The sequence below is a fragment of the Lichenostomus cassidix genome, chromosome 1Aa, assembly GCF_008360975.1.
Source record: "Lichenostomus cassidix isolate B80296 chromosome 1Aa, HeHo_3.0, whole genome shotgun sequence".
NCBI classification, from domain to species: Eukaryota; Metazoa; Chordata; class Aves; order Passeriformes; family Meliphagidae; genus Lichenostomus; species Lichenostomus cassidix.
The window spans coordinates 47652957-47677715 of record NC_139480.1 but is presented as its reverse complement, the minus strand read 5'-3'; the positions used below and the strand labels follow the sequence as shown (position 1 = coordinate 47677715).

Genomic DNA, 24759 nt, shown 5'->3' with positions numbered 1-24759 from the left:
AGTAGGAGATGGTGCCAAGAGACAGGGCTGGAGACAGGCTGCCTGCAGTGGAGGTCCAAGGTTTGTCCCAGCAATAGAACTGAGGACAGGTTCACCTACAGCATAGCTCAGACAAGGCAGGACCTGGACCTCAGCTGAAATGGAACTCCTAGACCAGGGACAGAGGGGCACAGGTGGGGGTCCAAGGTGAGGCTGTTTGGAGTACTTGAAGCCTTTTAGTGTATTCAGGGACCAGACAGCTAGAAATTCATCCTTCCTCCCTGTGCTTTCCCCATGAGCCTTTGGGAGGGTCCACTTCCCTCTTTTGCCTTCCTCTTCTCCCCCACAGTTTCTCTCTTGTCAGTTCCTGTGGAGACTCTTTCCTCGCTCTTGTCTCTGGTGGCCCTCACAATTCTTGTACAGTGCTCTGGGATGGCTCTGTCCTCTTTCATGTCTTTCACTGCTGTCTTTGTGGAAATGGTTCCTACTGCTCCTCTTCCCCTTCTGTGTTCTCTCTTACTTCCTCTGTCTTAGCAGAATTTCATACATGGAGAAAAATGGAATGAATTGCCACTCTCGCCTTGTCTATCTCTCAAGCCTGTCTGCCTGTATCATTAGTGATCATACTAACCTCACAATCTAAATTTCCTTCTTTCTTCCTGACTGCTCATTATCCTGGCTATTTATGAATCAAGCAGGCCTTCTGTTGGTGTTGTAATGAAGTATATCAGCTCTTTTCCATCACTTCTGTTAAAAGCCTTTGTAGAGATGCCGATCATCACTCACCTTGTGTATTGGCTTTCTCTTTGTTTTCTGTGCTGCCCATCCTGTTCCAAGTGCAGCTGCTTAAAATCTCCTACCTGCTGCTTGAACCAGATTGCTCCCAAATTTAATGCCCGATGACTTACAAACGGCACAGTGTCACTTTCAAGCTCTTTTGTCCTCCTGCTGCCACTTTTTTTGGTCTTTTTCCTCACTCCAGTTCTTCCCCCTTCCCCCAACTCTTCTTCTTGGTAAAGGGCAGGTATCAGTTCTACATTTTGTGTGGCACAGAGTACAATCAATAAGGGCTTGCTGAGTTGTCAGGATTGATTTTTATGTACCTTAAAGGCCCCTTCGCTCTGTTCAGACTGAGTGTCATTGATACTGTAAAATATCTTAGAATGATAGGGATGATCTTAATGTAAAAGGGAGCTGGATGATAATGCTCTTCAAGTTGTTGTAGTGTAGCGGTAGAGAAATTACTTTAGTTTTTCTTATATCTTTCCAGAGGCAATCCCAGACTTGGAAGGTACAGTGTCTTCATCTCCATCTCACCTCAGTGTTTCTGTACTTGCTGCCTTTGTCCCCAAGTTCCTATTCCTCAAGTGCTGAGCATTTTTTGTGGTCACAGCTGGTTGATGTGAAATTTGCTGTCACCAGCATCTCAGTTTTGCCACAAAGTGTCATCCTTTCTCCCCTGCGTTATTCTTGTGTGGCAGACCTGTACCAAGTACCTTGGAGAAAGGTCACTGAGAAACAAATTCCAAAATTTGCTTTCAAACTGCAGAGGATGCAGTGCAGATAATTCCCTCTTGAGCCTTCCTAAAGTGTTGCCCACCCTAGTTTAAAACACTGCAGGATGGAGCTCTGTTTCCTCTCCAAAGAAGAGTTCACCAGTCTGTGTTGCTCTTGCCTGCTGATTTTCAGCATGAAATTCCCATTGCAGAGATTCAGTGCTGTCGTTTTCTGTAGACCACAGCAAGCAATTCCATCTCCTTCCTTTGCATCTCCCTTTGTGCTGTAACTCCATATACCTTATGTAGATTACTTGTTTCATATGCTGCACAGTAAACCAGTTTAAATCTGTCCCAGATAAATAATGGTCAGAATTGCTTATCATGGGAGGGTCTCAGCACAAATTCCTGAAATGATTGCCAGTGCAGGCAAAGATGTTACTGGGTTTTTTCACTTTCCTAGAAGGCAGTCATGATAACAGTTGGTTCCCATTGCTTTATTTACTGGCAGCCTAAGTAGAGAGCTCAAATTGAAGTAATTTCTCTTTGCCCATGTATCCTGTCAGTGGCATGTGAGAAAAAGCAGATACTTGGTAGTGAGCTGCTTGCCGTGCTGTATCTGCAATGTGGATAAATCATGGGCTTCGCTGTTCAGGGCATCTGGTCTGGAACATTTTGTTAGTAGTAAATTCAGGCACAAACAAAATACTGTGCTGTTTAATTGCCAGCAAGACCTAAAATGACTCACTTTGTGTTGTTTCTTTTTCTTCTTCTTCTGCAGCAACTATAATGGAGAGACAGAAGAGAAAGCAAGAAATAGAGAAAGGACTTCAGTTCATTCAGTAAGTAGACAACCTCAGTGTTCCCTGTGGATTTGGAGGTGGTTTTCTTTCTATGGAGGATTGCAGGAACTGAGGTTTTCCTGTTCACTGCTTTGGGTTTGCTGCATGGGAAAGAGATACTGGTCCTGAGGATCTTCATTGTGATTTTTCAGGGTGTTTCTTGTCCTACTAGCTCCCTAAACTCGAAATTCTGTCATTTTAATATGGTTTGGTTTTGCCCTCGGCTGCAGTTCCAGGATGATCTTTATACTCAGCATAATGCTAATAGTACTTGGACCTTCAGCATCATCTTCAGCATGAAGATCTCAAAATGCTCCCTTGACAGGGTTATCCCACCTTTGTTAGGAAGGGAGACAGTGTTTCAATTCTGTAGGTGGGGAAACAAGGTACATAACTTGTTAGGTACCCCATATGGTGCCTGTAGGAAAAATAGATTACCTGGGCTCTTTTACAGTTGCCAACCTGGTAGATGTCACAGATCACTCTTCTATGAATATCATGTGGCCTTGTAGAGCTTGAAGTTGTTGCTTATGTAGTAGTTACAAATCCAAGTACTTCTTTATAAAATACTGTAGTATTTTTCCCTCCAGTGTTTGAGTTAGCAGAGGCATCAAACTCAGGTCCAGGTTCTGTGGTGAGTAAGAACGTAGTAAGATTGTAATCAGATTGGTTTGGGGTTTTTTAAGGTCTCTTTTGAGCTCTGCAATTATTGTACCTGAAATCTGTGCCTCTACAGTAGGACTCCCCCCTCTAAATATTACATGTTACATATTTGAATCCTGTAGTATGGCCATGGTATTTTCATCCCAGTCTGAGACTAAATAGGGCGGATAACCCAGTTTCAGAGATGTAATTGTGAGGTTTGTTTTGATAGCACTTATAAAAATGCACAAGATTCTGGAGAAGAAAATAATTCAGAAATATGAGGTGTAGTTTGTGCATCTGGGGTGTATATTGCACTCTGAACCAGGAGCAGTGCCATATGTTGGTTTGTTTTGATATGAAAGAGGTAGTCCAAGTTAGTAAGCAGCATGAATGTTTCTTACAAAGCCATAACATTTCCTGTACTTAGTTTTAAGGAGTAATTAGATGAAATCTAAAAAATGTTTATTTTTTATAAGATCACAATAAGATCACATATACACTGTAGGTGAGAAAGGCTATGAAAGGTGCTAAGGATTCCTCTAGAGCCTATTGATTTATCCTTGAAGAGAAATAATAAATATATGTGGACCAAGCGTGGATGAATTAAGTGGTCCGATTTGAAGAACAGAACCTTTCTCTAAAGTCTCACTGCTGTTGGGTAGATGCTGTCCATACAGGCACTGCCAGTGTTGTGGTGCAGCCTTAGCCAAGAGAGTTGGAATTAAATGGTCTCTTGAACCTGCGTTGTTTTCTCCCTTCTTTTTGTGGGATAGGCCTAAAGGTGTGTGGCTAAGTTAAGGCAGAGAAAAGTGATTGTGTTATCTCTGTATGTCTTTTGTCTCACAAACAATTTGAGGAGGTGGTCTAGGAGTGCCATTCTGGCACCTCTCATTAGAGCCAGATGCACATAAAATATGCCTGTATTCTTCATGGCAGTCTCTCATGGGAATTTATTAAAGAAGGGTTTTTTAGGTGACTGTCTAAAGGCACATTACAGAGGATCATGTATGCACAGAAAATAAATGAGAATAAGACTCCTCTAGTCTCAAGTCCCTCTGAGATTTGACCATGCCTTGCCATCACTGTGACCATCACTGAGCATAGTGCTCCCTAACTGTGCTCTTTGCCACAGCTGCCTTTGCAGTGATAAAATGTTCAGTACCACACTGAGATCATCAACACAGGACCAGAAAAATGATCTCTTCATCGGATAAAAGTCCTTGTTTGCATGGATGCCTGTTTCATGAGTATTTTCTCTTCTTTTTTTTCAGGTCCACATTACCCCTAAGCCAAGAAGATTATGAGGTAATGGAGATTTTGTGTGTTGAAGTTGGGAGCCCTCTAGTTAGCAAGATTTATTCTGTTGCACAGCGGTTAGTTTACATATCAAAAGGGAAGAATGTGGGATGGTCTGTCACAATTTGCCTGTGACTTAAAATGTTAAGGCTCTGATGATGACAACTTTCAGGGAAAGGAGAGATCACTTGAGTGTTCAAGGAGAATGGGGATTTGACTGAATTATTCTCCTCTACCAAAAAGCCTGATGTTTTACAGGAGGATGGGGAAGCAGGAGTATCTTAGTGGATAAGAAGTTTGTTAAAACATATGGGAAAGCAAAAGGGAAATTGGGAAGTCTCTCTTGTCTCTGAATATCCACTTGAGTCTGTTTGTTCCCTCCCTGCTGCCCAGGCCTTTTTGCAGAAGCTGGTGAGAAACTTGTTTGCAGAGGGCAATGATTTGTTCCGAGAGAAGGATTTCAAGCTATCCCTGGTACAGTACGTAGAAGGGCTGAACGTGGCGGATTATGCAGCCTCCGATGAGGTGACCATCCCAAAGGAACTCCTCTGCAAGCTACATGTCAACCGAGCTGCCTGCTACTTTGCCATGGTGAGTGCCTTCCCAAGTCATCCCCAGGAGCCAGGGGGGACATCATGGTTGCAGTGCTGTGCAGTTGGAAAAGATGTCAAGAGGGGTTTCAGTTGGTTTTGTCCTCTCCCTGTTCAAACACTGGTGGAGATGACAATACCCAGAAAACTGATATCTCCTCACTATTGCACTGTGTCTTGTGAGACTGGAGGAAGGATGTGAGATAGGGGGGCCAGGCCTAAGCTACTGGCAATGCACTTCTGTTCCACATTGGTGGGGAGTTAATACCATCCAGTGTCCTCCAGTACTGAGTGAGTGTTCTCTGGAATACTGTTGAAGTATTGCTCTGGAAGCTCTTTCCTCCTCCTGTGAGACTCTGGAAGACAGTAGAAAGGCTTTGGGTCTTGAAGGAACTTGCAGCACGCACATGAAAAAGGATTCTGAAATACTCAGGCTCTTAGAGGCTGCATGTTTCCATTTTACTGAGGCATATAACAGCTTTCCTTTATGGCACAACCCCAGAGCAGGCCCATCCTGTTCACAGTGATGCTGAGTCCCCTGAAAATTAGCAAGCAGTCACATAATTAAAGACTTCTAATGTAACATGCCCAAGGTAGAGGGGGAGACAAGATAAGGTTGCTCAAGCAGTCTTAGTTCTGTCATTCACTGACTTTGAAGTGTTTTGAGTTTTGCAAGATTTAACAAAATGTTCTGCTAATGTAGGTGTGTTTGCATGCTGGTCTGTGCATGAGGTAACATATGTACTCCCACCTGCCATTTGCATTCCTGTTTCCTGCTAGATAGAATGTTTGCTTTCGCAGAGAAGGAGGAGTTAGTCTGCTGTGCTCCAGCTGACTCCAGGTGGTCTCTTCCATGCAGGGGTTGTATGAGAAGGCGCTGGAAGACAGCGAGAAGGCTTTAAGTCTCGACAAGGAGAACATCCGAGCGCTATTCCGGAAAGCCCGTTCCTTAAATGAACTTGGAAGACACAAAGAAGCGTATGAGTGCAATAGCCGATGCTTGCTGTCCCTCCCACATGTAAGTTTTTGGCATACAACTCATCTTGGATTTTGTGGCTCACAACCTTCCTCTCTAAACATGCTTAGTGTGAGACCAGAGGACAGTGGAAGAGGAAGCTTGGCTGTTCCCAAGAGCATGTTTATGCCCAGAAATTCTGCCTCTCTGACTCAAAGATGTTTGTCCTCACATGTGTCTTCAGGTCAAGTCACCTCTTACAGATAGTGCCTGCCAGAGACATGAGTTAGTGACAGCAGGTTCATGGTCTGTTTGTGAAGAGCAAAGCCTTACCCTAACAAAAGGTGAATTAAGGCCATGAGAATGTTTTAATTGGCTGCTTTTATGTCTCTAATGGGAGTGATTAGGAGCATGGGACAAATGGGAACTGGAGTTCTGGAAGGAAAACGTGTATGGTTTTCCTGTTTTGGATAAAAATGTCTCACATTTCACCTACTGATTGCTAAGGTAAAATGATCTAGCTCTTTATTTCTTGAAGAACACGCAAAGGTATCCTTGACATCACATGTCGTAGTTATTTTTATGTTCACAGGTGTGTAAATTTTTGCATGCAGAGGGGGCTATCTGCATATACTAGGAGCTAAGTATTTTCCTGATAGTGCTTTTGTTGAGCATCCTCTCATGCCAAATGTTAAACAGGAAACCAGACTGTGATTACATGGATTCTAGTGAGCACTGTGCTAATTTTGGTTCCGATCCATTAAAGTAATGCTATTACAAGAAAAATGCTTCCACTTCAGCAGAAGTTAACTTCCCTTAATTATTACTGTTAGAGAAGCAATCTTTGAAAGCCTTGTTAGCAATTAGTTATTCCTTTTACATAGCTTGTAAATTCTAGTTTCTTTAACTTGGCAGAACAGGGTGACCAAAACATATTAAAGTAACATATTTGGGGAGTCCCAAGGAACTGTTTTTTAAAAAACCCCTTTGATTAACAAAAGCATCTAAAGTATGTGTTCTTGTAAAGCCGTATCTGGCTATATTTTACACTGTAGTCAAGCCATTTAATTTAATTTATATTTTAACCATGTAGTTATGGTTACATAGCTCCCATTATTATTGTTACAATCATCGTGGCCTACAGACACTTTTTCAAACTACTCTGTGGCAGCAGAGTTTAGCCTAAAAAACTCCATATTGAGTGATCTGTGGTCCCTGTGCTAAACAATGCAGTCTTGCTAATTAACATACCCCATTGTTTTACTACCTGCTTAACAGAAATCATAAGCCTTCTCTGCATCAGAGGCAAGCCATGCTATCCATCATTTCACTCTTGTTTCCATTACCCTCTGGATCACATGAGTACTTCCATCTTGCATTCCTGTAATTGCTGAGAACTTTGTTGTGGTCAAAACAGACCCTGTCTTAAAACTTCTGGTGATCAAGAATCTGCCACTCATTTGGCTCACTGTCAAGTAGAGTTAATTTATTTCTGGATGTAGATACTCAGTGCTGCTAGTTCACAGAAGTTCTCATTATGGTGAAGTTAATACTCCTCTGTGGTATGCTTTTGTTTTTTTGTATGGCATGGGGTGTTTTACAACAGGAAATGCACAAGCTAGAATTTGTTTTCACTGAGTTCAATGAAGATGGTGACAAGACTAATGTTGAGAGTGTGGGGGAGTGAGTACAATCAAAAAATGGAAGTCCAAATTGAAGGGAAAAGTTACTGATATGGTGGGCTGGAAGAACCAGGGGCTTCTAAGCTGTTGAAAGGGAAAGGACTCAGCCTGCAGGGTGAAGGAGATTGGAAGGACCAGCATGGCAAGAAGAGAGAAGAGAGCAAGCTTCAAGGTTGGAGATGAGGGAGGAGATGTTGGAACATTAAGGAGGACTATCACAATAGGTTGGGCAGATACTTCTTTTTCTTTGAAAAAAACTGTTAAAGTATTCCAATGTTTTTGCAAACAGGGAGAAAAACAGAAGGAAACAGTTGTTGGTGAAATATGTGTAGAAGACTATGGCAGGTTGTTAGTCTGGACAGAAAGCCCATGGTGGTGTGTGAGTGGGCATAGACACTGGGCAGGGAGGATGGTAAATGCCACACAGTGGGGAAAGCTGAAGGATCTGCTTGACTAAGAATCCTAACAGGAGCTGGAGACAGTCAAAATGCCTTCTAGCTAGTAAGTTGAAAACTGAGAATTGGTTTCAGCTTTAAAAACAAACAAGCAAAACAGGCTAGGGAGTACTGTCTGCATATCAAAACTGATTATTAAGTCTGCAGCTGGCAGAGAGGGAAGGCATGCAGGCTCCTTCCTGGGCATGGAGACCTTGCAGAAGTTGTATCAGCAGCCAGCCTTGGCAGCTCCTTCAGCCAACTTGCCAGCAGGACTCATGAACCTTGTTTTCGCAGAGGGGTGCATTGTTGGAAGCAGATATTTGATTCTGATTTTCTGCAGCATTGAATGAGTGTAGGGCAGAGCTCCTGGTGCAACTGCAGCATTTTGGCAAGACTGAATGACGAGAATGCTGAAGTCTGCCTGGACTCTCCTGGGGCTGCTCTGGAAATTATCTACCTGCTGCTGTCTAAAGTTGAGGCTTGTTGGTGCAGCCCAGTGTGCATAACTGCATTCCTCTTTATTTCATTCTGTGTGCTACAAAGGCAAAACTGAAAGTGTCTTGTCAATGGTTTCGTCCCCAGGATGAAAGCGTCACACAACTGGGACAGGAGCTTGCCCAGAAGCTGGGACTGAGGGTTCGAAAAGCATACAAAAGACCTCAGGTATGACTTCTTTTGTCTTAGAGGCTGTCCTTTGCTTGTGCAGATTTACTTTTGCAGAAGTGGTAGGTGCTGCTCTGCAGTTACAGATGTACACAGCCCTGCAAACTCTTCAGCAGGCTGCTGGCAGCCATCCTTGTCCTGACCCTCTGACTCACTTTGCTTTGACCCATTTCTAACCCCGTTGCTGCTCTGTGTCTACTGCCAGGATGTTTTGAGTCCCCAGCTGAGCCAGATTGGTGCTGCAGGAGAAACTTCCAATGCAGTAGATGTCTGTGTTTTTTGCAGGGGAGGGACATTGGCCTGATCCCAAAGCAGGTTTTGCATCACAGTCCTATCTGTTACAGGATGAGTGGGATCCTCTGCTGCATTGGAGGCATGGCTGGTTTTGTAGTGCAGTGGGTCATGAAGGGTTCCTGCCCCATTTCTAGGTGTACACTTCTTGGTTGTGGGGGAAAGCCTTGTGCTTTGGGAGAACAGCAGGTACACACCTGGTCAGAAGCTAATTGGCACCAGTGGCTGGATCTGTAACTTGACTCTACAAGGAAGTGCTGCTGTGGCTGGGGTACTGTAGGTGTTTGAATGTGTACCCTGGGATGGAGCTAGAGGGCGTCAGGCCACTGCTAGCCATAAAACTGTTCTCCCATAAAGCTGCCTTGGTCATGGATTTTGTTCTCAGGAGCAGGGAGCATGAGCTAGTAGTGGAGGCTAACGTTTGTGTTTGTGTCCTCAGCCCCACATGCAGCACTGTGTTAAACAGCGTGTTCCACCTCCAGAGGGGCACCTTTGTAGCATGATGTGGAGTGATTGGTGGGCATCCAGTTTGCAGAGAGGTTTTGGGGCAAATCTGGCTGTAACATGTTAATCCTCTCCCCAGCAAACTTCATATGTGATTTGGCTGCCGTAAAAAAACTCCTTGATGTTGTAGAGGCTCTCAACACTCCCAAGTGAGTCTAACTCAAAGAAAGGGAAGTTTATGTAGAAATACTTTTTTAGCAGTTCACTGTGCTGGCCTTGCCACCTTTTTTGCTGCAGTCATGTTACTCAGCTGAGATAGGCGTAAACCACCTGTATGTTAGAAATATAAAAATTTAAAACTCCAAAATGCTTTCTATGCTTTGAAATTTTGTGATTGTATTTTGATTTCACTTTGCAATCTCTTGTGTTGAGTTCCAGCCTTCATTCCAGTGCGGTGATGCCTTCCCAAAGTAGTAATTTCTTAATGAAAAGCAAACCCTTCTGTTTCTCAAGGAAGTTTTTTGCCTCCTGATTGTTCTGAGGTGTGCAGAACAATTTTATGTCCCTTTTCAGCATTGACCAACATGTACCCTTGTGTCACAGTGGGGTAACTCTTTGGGGTGGCTTTTATTTTTGAGCAGTGCTTGGAAGGAAACCATATTGTAACCCAGATTTACCTAGTTTATGAACATTCATGGACTGAATTCTGCTCTAAGACCTCTCTCTTCCTTGCAGCAGGAATTGGAAACATTCTCACTCCTCAGTAATGGCACATCAATCAATTTGTCAAACCAGGTAGAGTGTGCATCCTGTGGTTGTTACTCTTTATGGATTGTGCTACTAGAATGCTTTAAAGTTTTGTTTACATGCAAATTTATAACTATCTTACAGGTTTGAACTGTCTTAATTAGTGTTTTCTGCTTTTAAGGAATATTGCCAAGAAATTAATTCCTTAGAAAATATTTTTACTGACATAATTTTTTATGTCAGTAATTAGATCACTGAAGATGGTTATTTTTCTTAGTTATTGGGAATGTTTGCTTTCTCTTGCATTTAAAGTAAATTTTTGTTTTCAAGTTTTGCATATCTAACAACAATGCAAAGTAAAAGTCAGGAAGTGTAACTGCTGAGGAAACACACAAAATTAAATCCCGTGATGTACTGAGCAAGATACATACACAGTTTATGTATTATTTGTATTGTCCTGGGAGATCTAGCTGGGCAGAACAGTGTACAAATACTAAGGTAAAATAAAAGAATTTGCTGCTTTTCTTGTTCTACCACTGGGCAAAAAAACCGCCAACAAACTGTTTTTACAGGCTGTTTGGTGCTTCACAGTGCTCCTTAAAGCAAACAAACAACAAAACTAAACATTGTAACTTGGTACAAGAAGATGGCATACTAAAGAATTAGTTTACCTCACTGATCAGTGATTTGGCTTCACATCTTTCTAGGACAGCCAGTCAGCTTTCTTTAATAGTTGTGCCTAGTTTTTAATTTGAAAATCTTTCCTTTTGTAAGAACTGAAAATAGTGCAAAACCCATTGTAGTAGATGGATTATCACAAGACAAATGCTTTACTTGTGTCTTTTTAAGCTTAAGCTAAAGGCGCACATACTTACCTCTGTTTATGTTTCTGTAAAATATGGACTCAATTTATTCCTTGCCTTGAGCTCCAAGTCAGCAGTTGTCTTGGTGGAAACATTTTCCTGTTTTGAATGTGTTGTAGAAGTTTGTGGTTAGATTGCAAAATATGTGAACTAAGAAAAGGAGCATTGTGTAAGATCAGGCTAATCAGATCTCTCATGCAGTGGGCTGACCAATTGGTGTGTCCTGGGACTTGGGACACAGTGTTCTCATCCACGCATGAAATACCCTATTCTATGTATGGAGTTGCTCACATGGTTGGATATTGTGCAGACGTGGTTTTCCTTTGCAGCAAAAAGGTTTGTGTGCTGCTGAAGGTAAAAATTTATAGGTTCCTTGGATTAATGGCCTCCTGAAGTCCATTAGTTCTGAAGTTCTAGCACAGAAAGAGGCCATAAAGGAAAAGAAAGGGTCATACATTTAGGAATAGTAAAAGAGTCTTGTCTGTGAATTGTGGATGTCTGTTTAAAGATTAATTTCTCACAATATTTTTTCCTCTTCCTTTTCCTACATCCTCTTTGCAGACTACTTCCAATGGATTTGGCTCGATAGATGACATTGAAACAGGTAAAGATATTTCTCTCTTCAGACTTTAGTGGCGTCAGTATGGTATGTGACCAGGCTGGCAGGCTTGAGAGGTTCATCATCTGGATTTGTGTCACTTCTGCATACTCTTGACTTTGGTAACTAGGAGAAGGAAAAAGTGGAGCAAAGCAGGAGTATTTTTCTTGCAAAAACAGCTTGTGCTTTCTTAAAGCTGCCCTTGGCAAAGCTTCTGAAATTCTGCTCCAAGCCAAAACAGTCCAGATAAAGTGAAGTTAAGGTTGTTTGTGCTCTGAGTGCATTTGGTCCTCCAAGACGTTGAGGTGGAAGAATTGAAAACAAAAGGACTTGGGAGGGACCCAGGGAGACCCAAGTTAAGGGTTAGGCACCCAGGAGGAGAAGAAAGAAGACTAACAGGGTTGCTTTTGTAGTGCTGGGGGAAAAAAAGTGACCTTAACTCTGCTCCTGTAGAAGGGCTTGCTACCTTGTGTGCTGAAGCACTGAACTTGTGCCTCTGAGCACAGGTTTGTAAGGTAGCTCTGTGTGTGAAGGTAAGTGTGAGGATTTACCACCACAAGTAGCAATTGCTCTTTTTATAAGAAGAAACTAATTTCGTTATTAGGATGCTTTGAAAGATATATTAGTTTTCTGTTCAATGCCAATTCAGTATCTGATTGCTACAGGAGATCATGAGACCCAGTTCTGTGAATTGAGGAGGATTTTTCACGTTATCTTGCTGTGCTAAAGTGAACTGGACTCCTATTACAGAGTAAAGAATGCCTGCATCCAGTAAGCTTTTTATCTAATCTGGATTTGCTGTAAGACCAGCATGCACCTTTGCTGCAGATCAGGCAGACAGAGCCTTTACTGCTAGGAAATATTTGCAAAACTGCTGGAATCATGTGTTATCCCATTGCCCTGAGAGTGGTGTGCCACCAGGAGGGCTGGGTGCTGTACCCTGAGAGTTTCAGATTCAGAGGTTTTTTTTAGGAAGGGTTTTTTAATAATATGTGGGGCTGAGTGTCATGGCAGTGTCAGAAATCAGCAGGTGTGGGTGTGCCTGTGAGCCACTCATCAAAGAAAGCTGTTTTATTCTTTTAAGATGGAGCAGATGTTAGGGGAATGTAGAAGGTGCATGAGCATTCTGTAAGGAGAGTGCATGACATGTGGGTGTCATGGCTGGTGAGTGAGGTCTGCAGATGGGGTCTCCTGAGGAAAGCAGAAATGGGAAAGGAGGGTTAGGAAAAAAGATTGGACAGAGTATAGTAGGAGGAAGTGGTTGAAGGAGTGACAGGGTTTGGGTGGTCAGAGAGAAGGGATTGGACATCTTCCCTCTGCCACTTGCAAGTGGTGGAACCTGTTGGTCCCTGCTCTTCTCCTTGCCCTTCACATGCACTGAGGTGTGGGCCATCCCATGTCATTCTCTGCCTTTTGGTCATGCATTCAGCTTTTCTGGGTTTGGGGCCTCTTTGGGTGAGTGAGGGCCTCTTCTTTGCTTCCCAGTTGGAGTGGAAAATGCAGGGCCTCATTCATTCCTCAGAGAAAGTCTGAACTGCTGGATCCTTTGGGGCCCTCTCATTGTGCACCCTTTTGCTCCTAGCTGCACGTGTCCCCATCCCTTCCGGCATGTTCTGAACTTGTTGTTGGCATCTGTAGGGATCTTGACAGTACTCCAGATTTAAACATCTGAAAAATGGGAAGGCACAAGCCATCCCTTTGTACTGCAGGGAATCTGGCCAAACTTCCAGCCATGAGGGAAACTGGATGGCTGGCTCCCTGGCGGCTGGGGGTTCTGCACCAAAGGGAGATGCGACAAGAGAAGTCACTGCAAAGAGGGCATGGGGTTGGAGCCGAGCCTGATTGGTGGGGCAGCTGCAAAACTAAGGACATGCACAGCCTTCCTTTGAGTTGCAGCCTGTGGAAAATGTATTTAGCTGCAGCACTGAAATCCTGTGTTGGATCCCATAAGGTACAACACACGCTTTCCTTCAATAGCATGCTTGAGGATGTGGAGAGGAATCTGTGTCTGTTCCTTTGCCACTTCCCCTGCTTTCCCTGTCTTTTGTCATGGCTCAGCCTCCAGTGCCTTGCACAGTGACCTTTGCTGTATTCCATCCATGTGGACCACTCACAACAAATACTGGAAGAAAGATTGCAGGGGTTGGTGTTGTGCTCCTGGTAGGGTTAGAGATAAGGGGAAGATAGAGATAAGGCCTGTTGTGTGTCATCTCTGCTGTTGTTTTGTTCAGGACTTGGGGGTTTGCTGGAATGGTTAATTTGCTGAGCTCTCTAGGAAGGGCACCAGCACATTCCTGGGCCAGGGAGCATACAGTGTGCAGACAGTAACAGGGCTCACTCGCCCAATCCCTGATGCAAAGGGATGGTCGAGTTCTTGTGGGGGCTGAGTGAACAGACCTGTTACAGACAGGATTTAGCATTTCTTGCTGGATCAAATTTTGTGTCTCTGGAGCTTGTCTAGTTTCTTTCCCAATCTTATCGGTCTTTCTGATAAAAGCTATTGTCTCTCCTTCCAAACTTTGCCTTGCTTTTATAGCTGTCTGTTGCAGCTACAGTGCAGCCAGTGGGATGTGGGTGGAGAAGGCAGCATCTTTGTCTTATTTCTTTTCTTTTATTCCAGGACATCTGCACAGGGGCAGAATTAAGGTAGTTTGGGTGCTTGGTTTGAGAACTGCAAATGTAATGCTGCATTTTCCAAATTTCTAACATTTGAACATTTTTTTTTAACCTTTAATTTTTTTAAGAATAAAATGCTCTTCTGTGAAGAATATCGCTTGCAACCTTAACTTCACTTAACAGAGGTTTATATTGCATGATGGGAACGTCTTACTACTTTAGTAATGTACTGGAGAGAGGAAGAAGCCTTAGGGAAAATCACTGCCTGTTTCCTGCCTTGACCCTGCCTCACATGAGTTCCCAAGGGGATGTTTTCTGTTCAGATGTTGAGGGGGAAAATGGACAGCAACCTCCCACTTGTGGACATCAGGAAGGACTCAAGAGCAGGGAATTTACTTGGGTAAAGACAGCTGAGTGAGTCTGATGGGGATTTTTGGGACACGTTAGCACAAACTGATCTGAACACTCAATCTCTGACTTTCTTCCCAACAGGGCCTTGTGTGTTTTAACTTCTTCCATTTAGGATGCCTGGGTTTTTAGAGATGGTGTGCAAGTAAGCAAGCTTTCAGCTGGGATACCAAAGCTCCAAGGAATAGAGAAGGCAGTGATCTCTGCCAAATGCATTAGTGAGGAACATTAAAGAAAACACCAGGTGGTGGGTTATAGAGAAATAGGATTATGTGCCCTTTGCCTTTAGTCCTGGCCATAGTGTATTCAGTAACTGTTCAGCCACAGGTTTTACATTGTTCCTGGTTGCCATGCTTACCAAATCCTGACAGTCAGACTGGGCACTGGCCCTTAGAATGTATTTCAGCTATTGGTAAGCCATTGGAGACTGGGAACAAAAATGAAAGGGCAAGTACTCTTCAGAGTAGAGCCTCTCCTCTCAGAAAATTGGCATACTTGGTTTTGTGGTTTGATGGAGTTGTACAATACTGGTTTTGACAGGTTGTGCTCTATTTGCATCCTGCAAGAGGCTCTTGTGGTGACTGGCTCTGTTTCTCTCTCATCACAGACTGCTCTATGGACCTGCAGTGCCTCTCAGCTCCTGTGGCCACCTCCATCCCTGTGAACGAGGGGCTGGCCCCTTTGCCCTCTGACTCAGATGCAAAGGGCTTGCCCACCTCACTTCCTGCTGCCAGCCTGCTCCCGTCTCCAGACTGTGTACCTTTGCCAGCGCCTGAGAACGTGGAGGACTTCACAGATGGGGATATCATTGGGGAAGAACTAGACTCCCTCCTGGATTCCCTTGCCGAAGGGTCACCATACCCTCTGGTAAGAGTGGGCCCTGCATGGGTCCCCTGCTTCTTTGTTCCAAATAGGTCCTTGGAGCACGAGGATGTACACACTGCCTCTCTCTCTTCTTCTGTAATGGTTTTCTCCTATCTCTTCCTCTGGCAAAACCCATTCATTCTTTCCTTTATTTCTGCTGCTGTGAGTATGTTAAGAATCCTCCTCCAAGCCTGCTTTGCTGTGTGCAGCTTAAGGGAGCTGCCTTTCGAAAGACATCCAAGGTAGCCTTCCCCTGACATCTCCTTCCTCCTCGCCTCTCATGTCTGTGAAGTTGAAGAAAGTCTGAGAGTAGAAATGAGTGTGGTGAAGCAGAAATGATGGATGTATTTTATATAGTGGGCATGCTCTAATCTCCTTGTATTTTGTACAGGTTGCACTCAGCCTAAGTTCTTTGAACAGGTCTAGGAGCTGCAGAGACAATCACTATTCATACTTATGTTGGATTTTAGTTGCCAGTGTTGCTGATGTTATGTGAGCCACCTTGGGTCTGGAAGCAATATAGTGATTTTCATGTTGGATGCCTCTTGAGCCAGAAAGCCCTGCTGGGAGGTGCCATGAGTCATGATCATTATTCTGACCTTAGCACTGTGTGTACTCAGCTGCGTTGTTTCTCGACCTGAGCTGGTTTAAGTGCCATAGGGCACTGCCTTGCAGACTGGTAAACTCAGGTATCCCAACACCTTCTCAGGGATCCTGGTCCAGACTGTTTGCAGTACAGAAAAATTGGAAGGTCTGTGGGAAGTCTGCAGGTGGTTTGAGCTGCCAGGTATTCTTTTGCCTCAAGTAGTACAGCATGCCTTTCACTGGGAGTCTGTTGCTGTCTACCAGTCAGCAACTAAGTACCAGACAGCTGCTCACTCACTTTCTTCCTGCCCCTTCCCCAGAGAGGAGGATAATTGAAAAACTCCCAAACTTGTGGCTTAAGATAAGAACAGTTAAATAATTGAAACATAATAAAATACAATAATAACAACAACAGTAATAATAATAGAAAAGGGGAGAGAGGGAGGAATAAAACCCAACAGAAACAAGTGATGCACAGCACAATTGCTCACCACTTGCTAGTCAATGCCCAGCCTTCTCTGAGCAGCAGCTGCTGACTTCTGACCAACTTGCCCCAGTTTATATTCTGGGCATGATGTTCTGAGGTACGAAATATCCCTTTGGCTTGTTCACATCAGCTGTCCTGGCTGTGCTCTCCCCGATCTTGTGCATCTGTTTGCTGGCAGAGCACGGGAAACTGAAAGTCCTTGACTTAAAGTAAGCATGACTTAGCAATAACCAAAACATCAGTGTGTTAACATTATTGTCATGCTAAATCCAAAACACAGCACTGTACCAGCTACTAAGAAGAAAATTAACTCTATGCCAGCCAAAACCAGGACATCTGTTTTCAGTCTCTGCTCCTCATTACTAATTGCTATTTCTTCTCCTTTCTGCTCCTCCGAAGTCTCTGGTCCAGGGCACCATTCCTACCAACCTGCCAACAGAGATGCCTCAGTTGATTCCTGTGTTTCCGGGGGGAACTCCGCTGCTGCCTCCAGTTGTGACAGCCAGCATCCCTGTCTCCACTCCTCTGCCACCTGCTTCCTTTGGCCTGGTGATGGATCCCACCAAGCAGCTCTCCTCCTCCTCTGTGCTGGATGCCTTTGAGGCCCCACCAGGAGGAAGTGGCAGCTCCACTTTAGATTCGCTGGATTCCCTGGATCTGCTTCCGTACACAGATACACGACTCGATGCCCTTGACTCCTTTGGGACAAGCAGGGGATCACTGGATACCTTGGATTCCTTTGCCATTGGTAGGTGTGGGGTGATGAGGTTTTGTGTTGCCTTAGCTGTGAATGCATGCCAAAATTATTTCCTTCAGTGCTGAGGACATCTGTCTTGTAGCTTTCTCTGCTGGTATGGCAGAACAGGAATATAAATGTAGAAGAGGGCAGGAAATTGTCTTGGACAGAGTAGTTGATTATGTTTGGCTCAAAAGTAATAAGAAAGGCTGTAGGTGTGTAATCCCAGATAACCAGTATGTGCATGGAGTGAAATCTAAAGAGAAGAAAGAAATACAGAGGTATATTATGATGAGTGATGATATTTAAACCTGGCTTGGTGTCCAGAGCACCTCTCTTGGCACAATTTGCTGGACTATAGCAGAATTCCACCAGCCTCCACCTCAACGACTCTTCGACATTTTGCACAAAGTGAGCAGAATGGTAATGACCTTTTTAAATGATACAGGACCTTGTTGTGTTGTCAGAATGATAGAAGCCAAGGTAGGTCTTTCCCATCTCTGGATTCAGAGCAATGAGTGTCTTCTTGAATGGGGCTCTGCATTCTCATGTCACAAGAAGAAAAGCTGTGGCGGATGGTGGGCAAAGGCTAAGTCCCCTCCTGTTCAGGAGGGAAATGGGCTTGTTTTTGGTTAACATGTTCCCAGTATTGCAGTATATTGTCAGCAAAAGTATTTTGAGAACAGCCGAGATTGGCCAGTCAGCACCTGAACACTCACATTCACCTCAACTTTGGGTTGCCACCTTAGGAATGCCAGTGCTCAGCAGCACAGAGTTGGGTTCAGTAAGATTTCTGGGACAGGAAGGCCTTCCGTGGAGTTTTTCCAAGTCTAGACAGATGCTTTGGGAAGAAAGTATTAAAACATTATGAAATAAATAAAGCAAATTCATTTATTAAGCTATTGTTTGTCCTTTTGTGAGTAGAACTGCCTCTGAGAGTGAAATGATTGTTTTTGTTTTGTGGGGCTTTTTCCCTTTTTGCTCAGAAGAAACTAGCTCTCAGGAACTGCGACACCCACCTGGCAGCCAAAAACCAGCTCCAGTGGTGAGTGAGCTACTGCCCCGTGCTGACGTCCCAGGGTGCTCTGGAGCCAAGGTAGTAGTGACTTGGGTGATGTAGGAATTTGGTCCCCTCTTCTCACCCTGCCCCGGTGAGTGTTGCCTCCCATGTTGTGGCAAGGCAGATAAAGATTCCCCCAGAGTCAGTAGGAAGACATTTGTTCTATCTTTGTTTTTATTTGTAACTGCTTATTGCCAAGATAAACTAGGTGTGGCCAAGGTTGTAGGGTCAACAGGAGATCATGGAGGCCGGTGTCTCACTGTATCTGGCAGCCACATAATGCTGAAGGATGGGGCAGAGTAAGCCAATTTTGACTTAAGGCCACTGAGATTCTTTGCTGCTCTCTGCCCCTGTCTGGAGGCTTCTCCAGATGTTCTGCCTCTGTCCTATGTCTCCAGTCTTGGAGAAAAAGGGGAGGATTAGCAAGCTTGGAATAAAAGTTATTCTTGGGTTCCTGTCACCTGCTGGCCCTATTAACATCAGTGTGAATATCTGAAGATTGACTATCTGAAGTTTGAGTTTTTCTCAGGTTGGGATAAGGTTGATTCAAAAGTCTTTAATTGCAAAGTAGGTTGTGATAGAAGGAATGAAAAGGAGCGAGGGGGGCATTTTGTTCTGTGACTTGTGATAAAAACCTGAGATCTCTTACCAGTAGGGAAAGAGGCCTGTCTTTGAAGCAAACATACCACAGTATTCATTCTCTTTGAAGAAGTTACAAGTATCTCTTTTGGAAATGTCATTTCAGATGTGAACATTTAAATGAGAAAGGAAATGAGAAAGGTTTTGAGAGACTGGAGTGGGACAGGGTGTTTAAGAGGTTTCTTGCCCACGTGGTTTCAGAGCTGAACAAAGAGGTACATGTGTTTTCACTCAGGTCAGCCTTGGTGGAGTGAGTCACCCAGCTGTGCCCAAGGCCACCGAGCACCTGCTGTCCCAGCCGGAACCAGTAATGCCCAACACGGCTCTGCTGGTGAAGAACCCCTTGGCGTCTACTCATGTTTTCAAACAAGCCTGTCATATCTGCTACCCCAAAACAGGTAATGCGTTTGCTCTGCCACCAGAGCACTGGCACAGACTGGGAACTAGCTTTTCCCAGGCTGATGGGGTTATTCTCTCTGGCAGGGCCCAAGGCTGGCGATTACACCTATCGGGAAGGCTTGGAGCACAAGTGCAAGCGGGACATCCTGCTGGGCAGGCTGAAGAACTCAGAAGACAAGACCTGGAAGAGGATCCGTCCTCGCCCAACCAAAACCAACTTTGTAGGATCCTATTATCTGTGCAAAGGTGATCTGCAGCAGTTGGTTGCCAGGAAGGGGCTGTGCAAGGGGAGACTGGGAGGGAAATCTGTTTGATATTGTTTGCTGGCTGTAGGGTCTCCTGTCCCATCAGTAGCCTATGGACTGGATGGCTCAGTACAGTGAAGGGCAATGAGCTGCCATATTGTGGAGAGCAGGCAGCTTCTGAAGTGGTGGAACAGAAGAGTTCCAACGGCTGCGCACAGTCAAGTGCTCAGAGCTGCTCTGCTTGACACGGGCTTTACTGAGAACCTGCCTCCTGTACATGTGCTCACATTAGTCCCAACTCAACCCAACTGCCCCATGGCAAGGCTGTGGTTCTGCCTAGGGAAAGTATTCTCTGCCTGCTCCTTCGCTCCAGTCCATCCCACCATACGTGCAGGCACTGTGACCAGACTGGTCCCTGAGGCAGTATCATTACAAAGTACCTAATGAGGTGGGGACAAGAGCCAAACTAACATGGCTCCTTACTGCTGTGCCTATGGGAGAACTTAATCTGTATTGGCTTTAAAAGGGGTTAGTTAAATCATGATCTGTCCCTGGCCAGGCACTAAATTAAAGCTGGCCTCTGTTTTGAGATGGTTTCTCCAATAGCAGCATTACTTGACATTGTCACGATTCAGTAGTTTGCATTAACTTTCCTGAATGTCTTGATATAGGTGAACTTGGGAGAAGATGACTTTTTCTTTTAGCTCTCTGTTTTCTTGCTTTCAGTTCATTGTGAGGCACGGGCAGTGGGAGGAGACGAGAGAGAGTTTTGTTTCTGACTGGGCCGCCCTGCCTGTGTGGTGGTGTGTGCTGTTTGTTGCTTTGTAGATATGCTTAACAAGCAGGACTGTAAGTACGGGGATAACTGCACCTTCGCGTACCACCAGGAAGAGATCGACGTGTGGACGGAGGAGAGGAAGGGGACCCTCAACCGTGACCTCCTCTTTGACCCGCTAGGTGGGATCAAGCAGAGCAGCCTCACAATTGCCAAGCTTCTCAAGGAACATCAGGGCATCTTCACCTTCCTCTGTGAGGTACAGAAATGGTGGGAGGGGACAGGCATCCATCATCTCTTCAGTATGTATCTGGACCACTGATATGTTGATAGCTGCCACCACAAAACTATGGTGGGATGAGTTGCACAACTGGAGTGCTGCAATGGATAGCTGTAAACACTTCAGGAAGGACAGGTGAGGAAGGAGAGGCAGTGGGGGAGCCCTGTGTGTTAGGGAGTCTTTTGACTGTCTAGAGTTTAATGAGGCTGACAATAGGGTTGAGTGGTTATGGGTAGGAACTGGGGGGAATGCCAACAAGGTAGGGTTGTTACAGACCACCCAACCAGGGTGAAGAGGCAGACAAAATATTCTATAGGCAGATGGGAGAAGTCTCGTAGTTGTTGGTCCTGTTTCTTGTGGGGGACTTCAACTTACCAGGTGTGTGTTGAAAGGGCAACACAGCAGAGAGGAAACAGTTCAGGAGATTCCTGGAATGTGTGGAGGATAACTTCCTGACACAGCTGGTGAGGGAGACAACTAGGAAAGGCCTCCACTGGATCTGTTGTTTGTGAACTGAGGACTGGTGGATAATATGATGTTTGGAAGCCATCCTGGGCACAGTGATCATGCAGTGATAGAGTTTTCAATTCTTGGAGAAATAGGGAGAGAGGTCAGCAGAACAGCCACTTTGCCACCTCCACTTCTGAAGGGCAGACTTTAGCCTGTTTAGGAGCCTGGTTGACGAAGTATCTTGGGAGGCAGTCCTGAAGGGAAAAGGAGTCCAGGAATGTTGGACATTCTTCAATAAGGCAATCTTAAAGGTGGAGGAGCAGGGTACCTGTGACTCTGTGTCCCAGCCAGTGCCCTGCTCCCTGAAGGATGGTGGGCATTGTATACAGCTGTGTAGGAGAAAGAAGTAGTTTCCCTCCTTAGCCCTGCAGCTGAACCAGGTGCTCACAGCCTCATGGGATCACCTGTCTCTTCCTCTGTCTTAAGATGTGGCTTTGAATTGTACTTTAGCCCCAGTTACTTTAGAAATCAGAATTCCATAATGCAACAAATTCACACTTGATGTCTGTGCAGAGATACTGAATAGGTCAGTTGAGGATTGTCTCGTATCATCTTAATGCTCTGCAGCACAGAGTTCCCCATGTTGGCAGCACATGTAAAGGGATGTGTTCTTTGCTCTGAAGTGGCTGTTCTTTTATTTCTCCCCATCATTTCTCGCTTGTTCTTGTTCTGTTGGCTAGCAAGGAAAGAATATGCAGCTCTGACCAAAATTTTTCCAACCACAATGGAAAATACTGTTGAGAATAAGCCAAAAAATGTTGTCTGGAAGCTTTTCCAGAGATTCACTTGCTTTATTTTAAAGCCCTACCACAAAGTTTTCACCAGACTTCTTTCTAACTTTGAACATTAGAATAGGCTGGCTCTGGTTCTTCTTCCTCTTCCAAGTGAAGTGGCTCTGGTTCACTGCTCTCTAAGATTTTCCCAGTATGCTAATTCTTCTTTTCTCAGATATGCTTTGACAGCAAACCCCGGATTATCAGCAAAGGGACCAAGGACACACCATCTGTCTGCTCCAACCTTTCTGCAAAACACAGTTTCCATGACAACAAGTGAGTGAACAATTTTTTGTGCTGATGGGAACAATCTCTCACAAGTCCAGCCAGTTTAACTCCAGGGCTCTGGCGGTTTCTTCCTTTCCTCCCCACGGGTTCCAATCATAGGACAGCTCAAATCATGAAAAATAGCACTGTGGGCTTCACCCTGCATGCTTGCTCCTGGTGCTGAGGGATTTCAAGCATCAGCAGAGCCCTTTGGAGTCAGTCTGTTAAGTTTTCCATTGACTTAATTTGCCTTTACAAAAAGGTCAAAGCAAAGATCTTTTAGTTCAGGATCCTGCCTCTGACTGTCTGGTAATGAATGTTTAGGAAAACAAGTATAACAAACATGTCAAGTATACAGTCATACAATTCCTTCTGGTTCCTGGCAACGTGAGACATAGGGACTTGCTGAGCCAGAGGAGTTGGTATCTTTGTTGAGTATTTTGAAAAGTGTCTCATCTCTGAACTTAAGCATGTGCTCAGGGGGAAAATAACTACCCAAGCTTGATAGGGTGGGAGGGCAGGGGTTTGCTTTTCCCAGATGGAATCTCTCTCTCCCAGAGCTGATTTGCTTGTGTCCTTTGCCTTCCCAGTCAAATCTCTGGATGTCATATGTAAGGAGGAGGTGGAGAGGGTTTGATCCTCTGGTGCTTCACATTTTTCTGCAGGTGTCTGGTCCATATTGTGCGTTCCACCTCCCTGAAATATTCCAAGATCCGTCAGTTCCAGGAGCACTTCCAGTTCGACGTGTGCCGACATGAAGTGCGTTATGGCTGCCTGCGTGAGGACAGCTGCCACTTTGCTCACAGTTTCATTGAACTCAAGGTCTGGCTGCTGCAGCAATATTCAGGTGAGTGTGACTTGGCTGGTGTTGTGTATACCTGAATTTCTTCCAGTTTGTACTCAGGGCCAGTTGAGAGAGGAAGAAGATGATTTGGGAGTACTGAGAAGGTGTCATTTGTTTGTGCATATTACTTACCCTGCAGCCTCAGGGACAGAGAAAATAGGACCAAGGTGTTTTGTGAGGGGATTTGGCCCTTGTGCCTTTACAGGAGCAATGCTATTATAATTTGCAGACCAGAAAGCCTTTCCCTTGGGACCACCTGAATAGATTAAAATGATAATTAGGTAGAGCTGAATCCCAAGAAGTGTTTGGTGCTTAGATCTTGTGCAAATGGCAGTTGGATCCCTGAGTGAGCATCTGCTGCAGTGAGAATGGCAACGTGCTCAGGTGACAAAGCAGTTGGTTATATAAATAGGCTGTGCATCTCCAGTTTCTCAAAACAAATTCACCAACAGTGGGAAATTGCAAGATACTTGGTGTTTCCCAAAAGGCCTTTGATGATATGCCTCAGGAGAGGGTTTTACAGAAATTATACTCAGGGAAGTAATAAAATGACACTGCCACATCTGGCACTTTCAGTCCTTATTCTTTGTGTCTGTCTGATATAATGGAAGTTTCCTCTGGCTGCTCTCCTGTTGGCTGTGTAGATACCACTGCACCCACAGTGATACCTACATGTTTTTTCACCATAGGGTCTCCTTTAGTGCAACACCCAGCCTGGTAATGGGAGTACTTCAGAAAGAAAACACATTATGGATGTTTCTCACCATTCTTTGATGTCATAATTGATGTTCAGTGCAGTCCTTGGCCTTAGCTTCAGCTCATGAAGGACACTGATAAACAAGTAGCACACTGTGGCAAATGCCATCTTTTATTCTTTCCATTTACTCTCATTTACTTGTGGCCTCAGGAAATTAAAAAATTACAGCTCTGGAGTTTCTGAGATAGCACGTTGCCTGTGAGTCATGGGCCACCACTGCTGCCCTACATGCTTCTGATACTGCTCATAATACTCTGTACACCCTCATATTCAAGTACCTTGCTCTTTTTCCCCACCCCATGGTTGGTTTATTTTTGTTGTTTTGATTTGGGTTTTTTATTCAAAAAGTTTCTTTGCTCCCTTCTTCCTTCCCCATGTTCCTTCCTCTTCATCCTGCAGAAGTAGAGTGATTTTTTTCTTCTTGCCTTCTTTACTTGAAGAAATTATTTCAGAGGGAAAGCTGAGTAGATGAAACAAGCCATGAGTTAAGCTGCAGAGGTAGTCAGTAAGCCTTGTGCTTATTTCCACATTTTCCAACAATAGAAGAGCCATTATCTTGTGCATTTTTTCTACAGGGCTGTATATATGAGCCTGCTTTCCTTGTGAGTTTGCCTTCCTGGAGAGGTATTTTATTACCTCTCCTAAGTGTAGTCTTCATTATGGAAACTGAGATGAAAGGTAGTTGTTGCCATTCTCTGGGAAAATTTCATTCAAATTGCCATTCTCTGGGAAAGCTCAGCAAGAATAGGAAGAGGGCAGCTTGCATTTGAAACACTTCACAGCCATTTGAACATTCACAGAGTTTTTGGTTTTGTTCATGGGGATAAAGGATTGTATTAGTGGAGTAAAGGTTCCCAAGAACAGAAAACTGGACAAGCAGGACTGTTTTCCTGTTCACTGTGGCTTTTCACAGACATCTCTTGCTATCTTCTTCCATCAGTAATAATAACGGACTCTTTGTCTGCACTATTGATGTTGCAAAAGAC

At 44.4% G+C, this 24759-nt stretch overlaps 1 protein-coding gene across 8 annotated transcripts in view; it reads left to right on the top strand.

The window, feature by feature from the left end:
- The window catches only part of ZC3H7B (zinc finger CCCH-type containing 7B), a 47095-nt gene that overhangs the window by 4110 nt on the left and 18226 nt on the right, over positions 1 to 24759 (top strand). The window contains exons 2-16 of one of the 8 annotated variants that reach the window (XM_085048668.1): positions 2257 to 2317; positions 4234 to 4267; positions 4652 to 4849; positions 5708 to 5866; positions 8505 to 8585; positions 10059 to 10115; positions 11492 to 11534; positions 15160 to 15419; positions 16888 to 17236; positions 18214 to 18323; positions 19159 to 19321; positions 19407 to 19568; positions 20396 to 20601; positions 22081 to 22181; positions 22838 to 23019. In XM_085048668.1, coding sequence (XP_084904794.1) covers positions 2265 to 2317; positions 4234 to 4267; positions 4652 to 4849; positions 5708 to 5866; positions 8505 to 8585; positions 10059 to 10115; positions 11492 to 11534; positions 15160 to 15419; positions 16888 to 17236; positions 18214 to 18323; positions 19159 to 19321; positions 19407 to 19568; positions 20396 to 20601; positions 22081 to 22181; positions 22838 to 23019 — 2158 coding nt within the window. In that variant the 5' untranslated portion in view covers positions 2257 to 2264. Of the gene's footprint in view, positions 1 to 2256; positions 2318 to 4233; positions 4268 to 4651; positions 4850 to 5707; positions 5867 to 8504; positions 8586 to 10055; positions 10116 to 11491; positions 11535 to 15159; positions 15420 to 16887; positions 17237 to 18210; positions 18324 to 19158; positions 19322 to 19406; positions 19569 to 20395; positions 20602 to 22080; positions 22182 to 22837; positions 23020 to 24759 lie in introns of all 8 variants that reach the window. The other 7 variants (XM_085048665.1, XM_085048663.1, XM_085048662.1 and 4 more) reach the window with 7 other exon arrangements.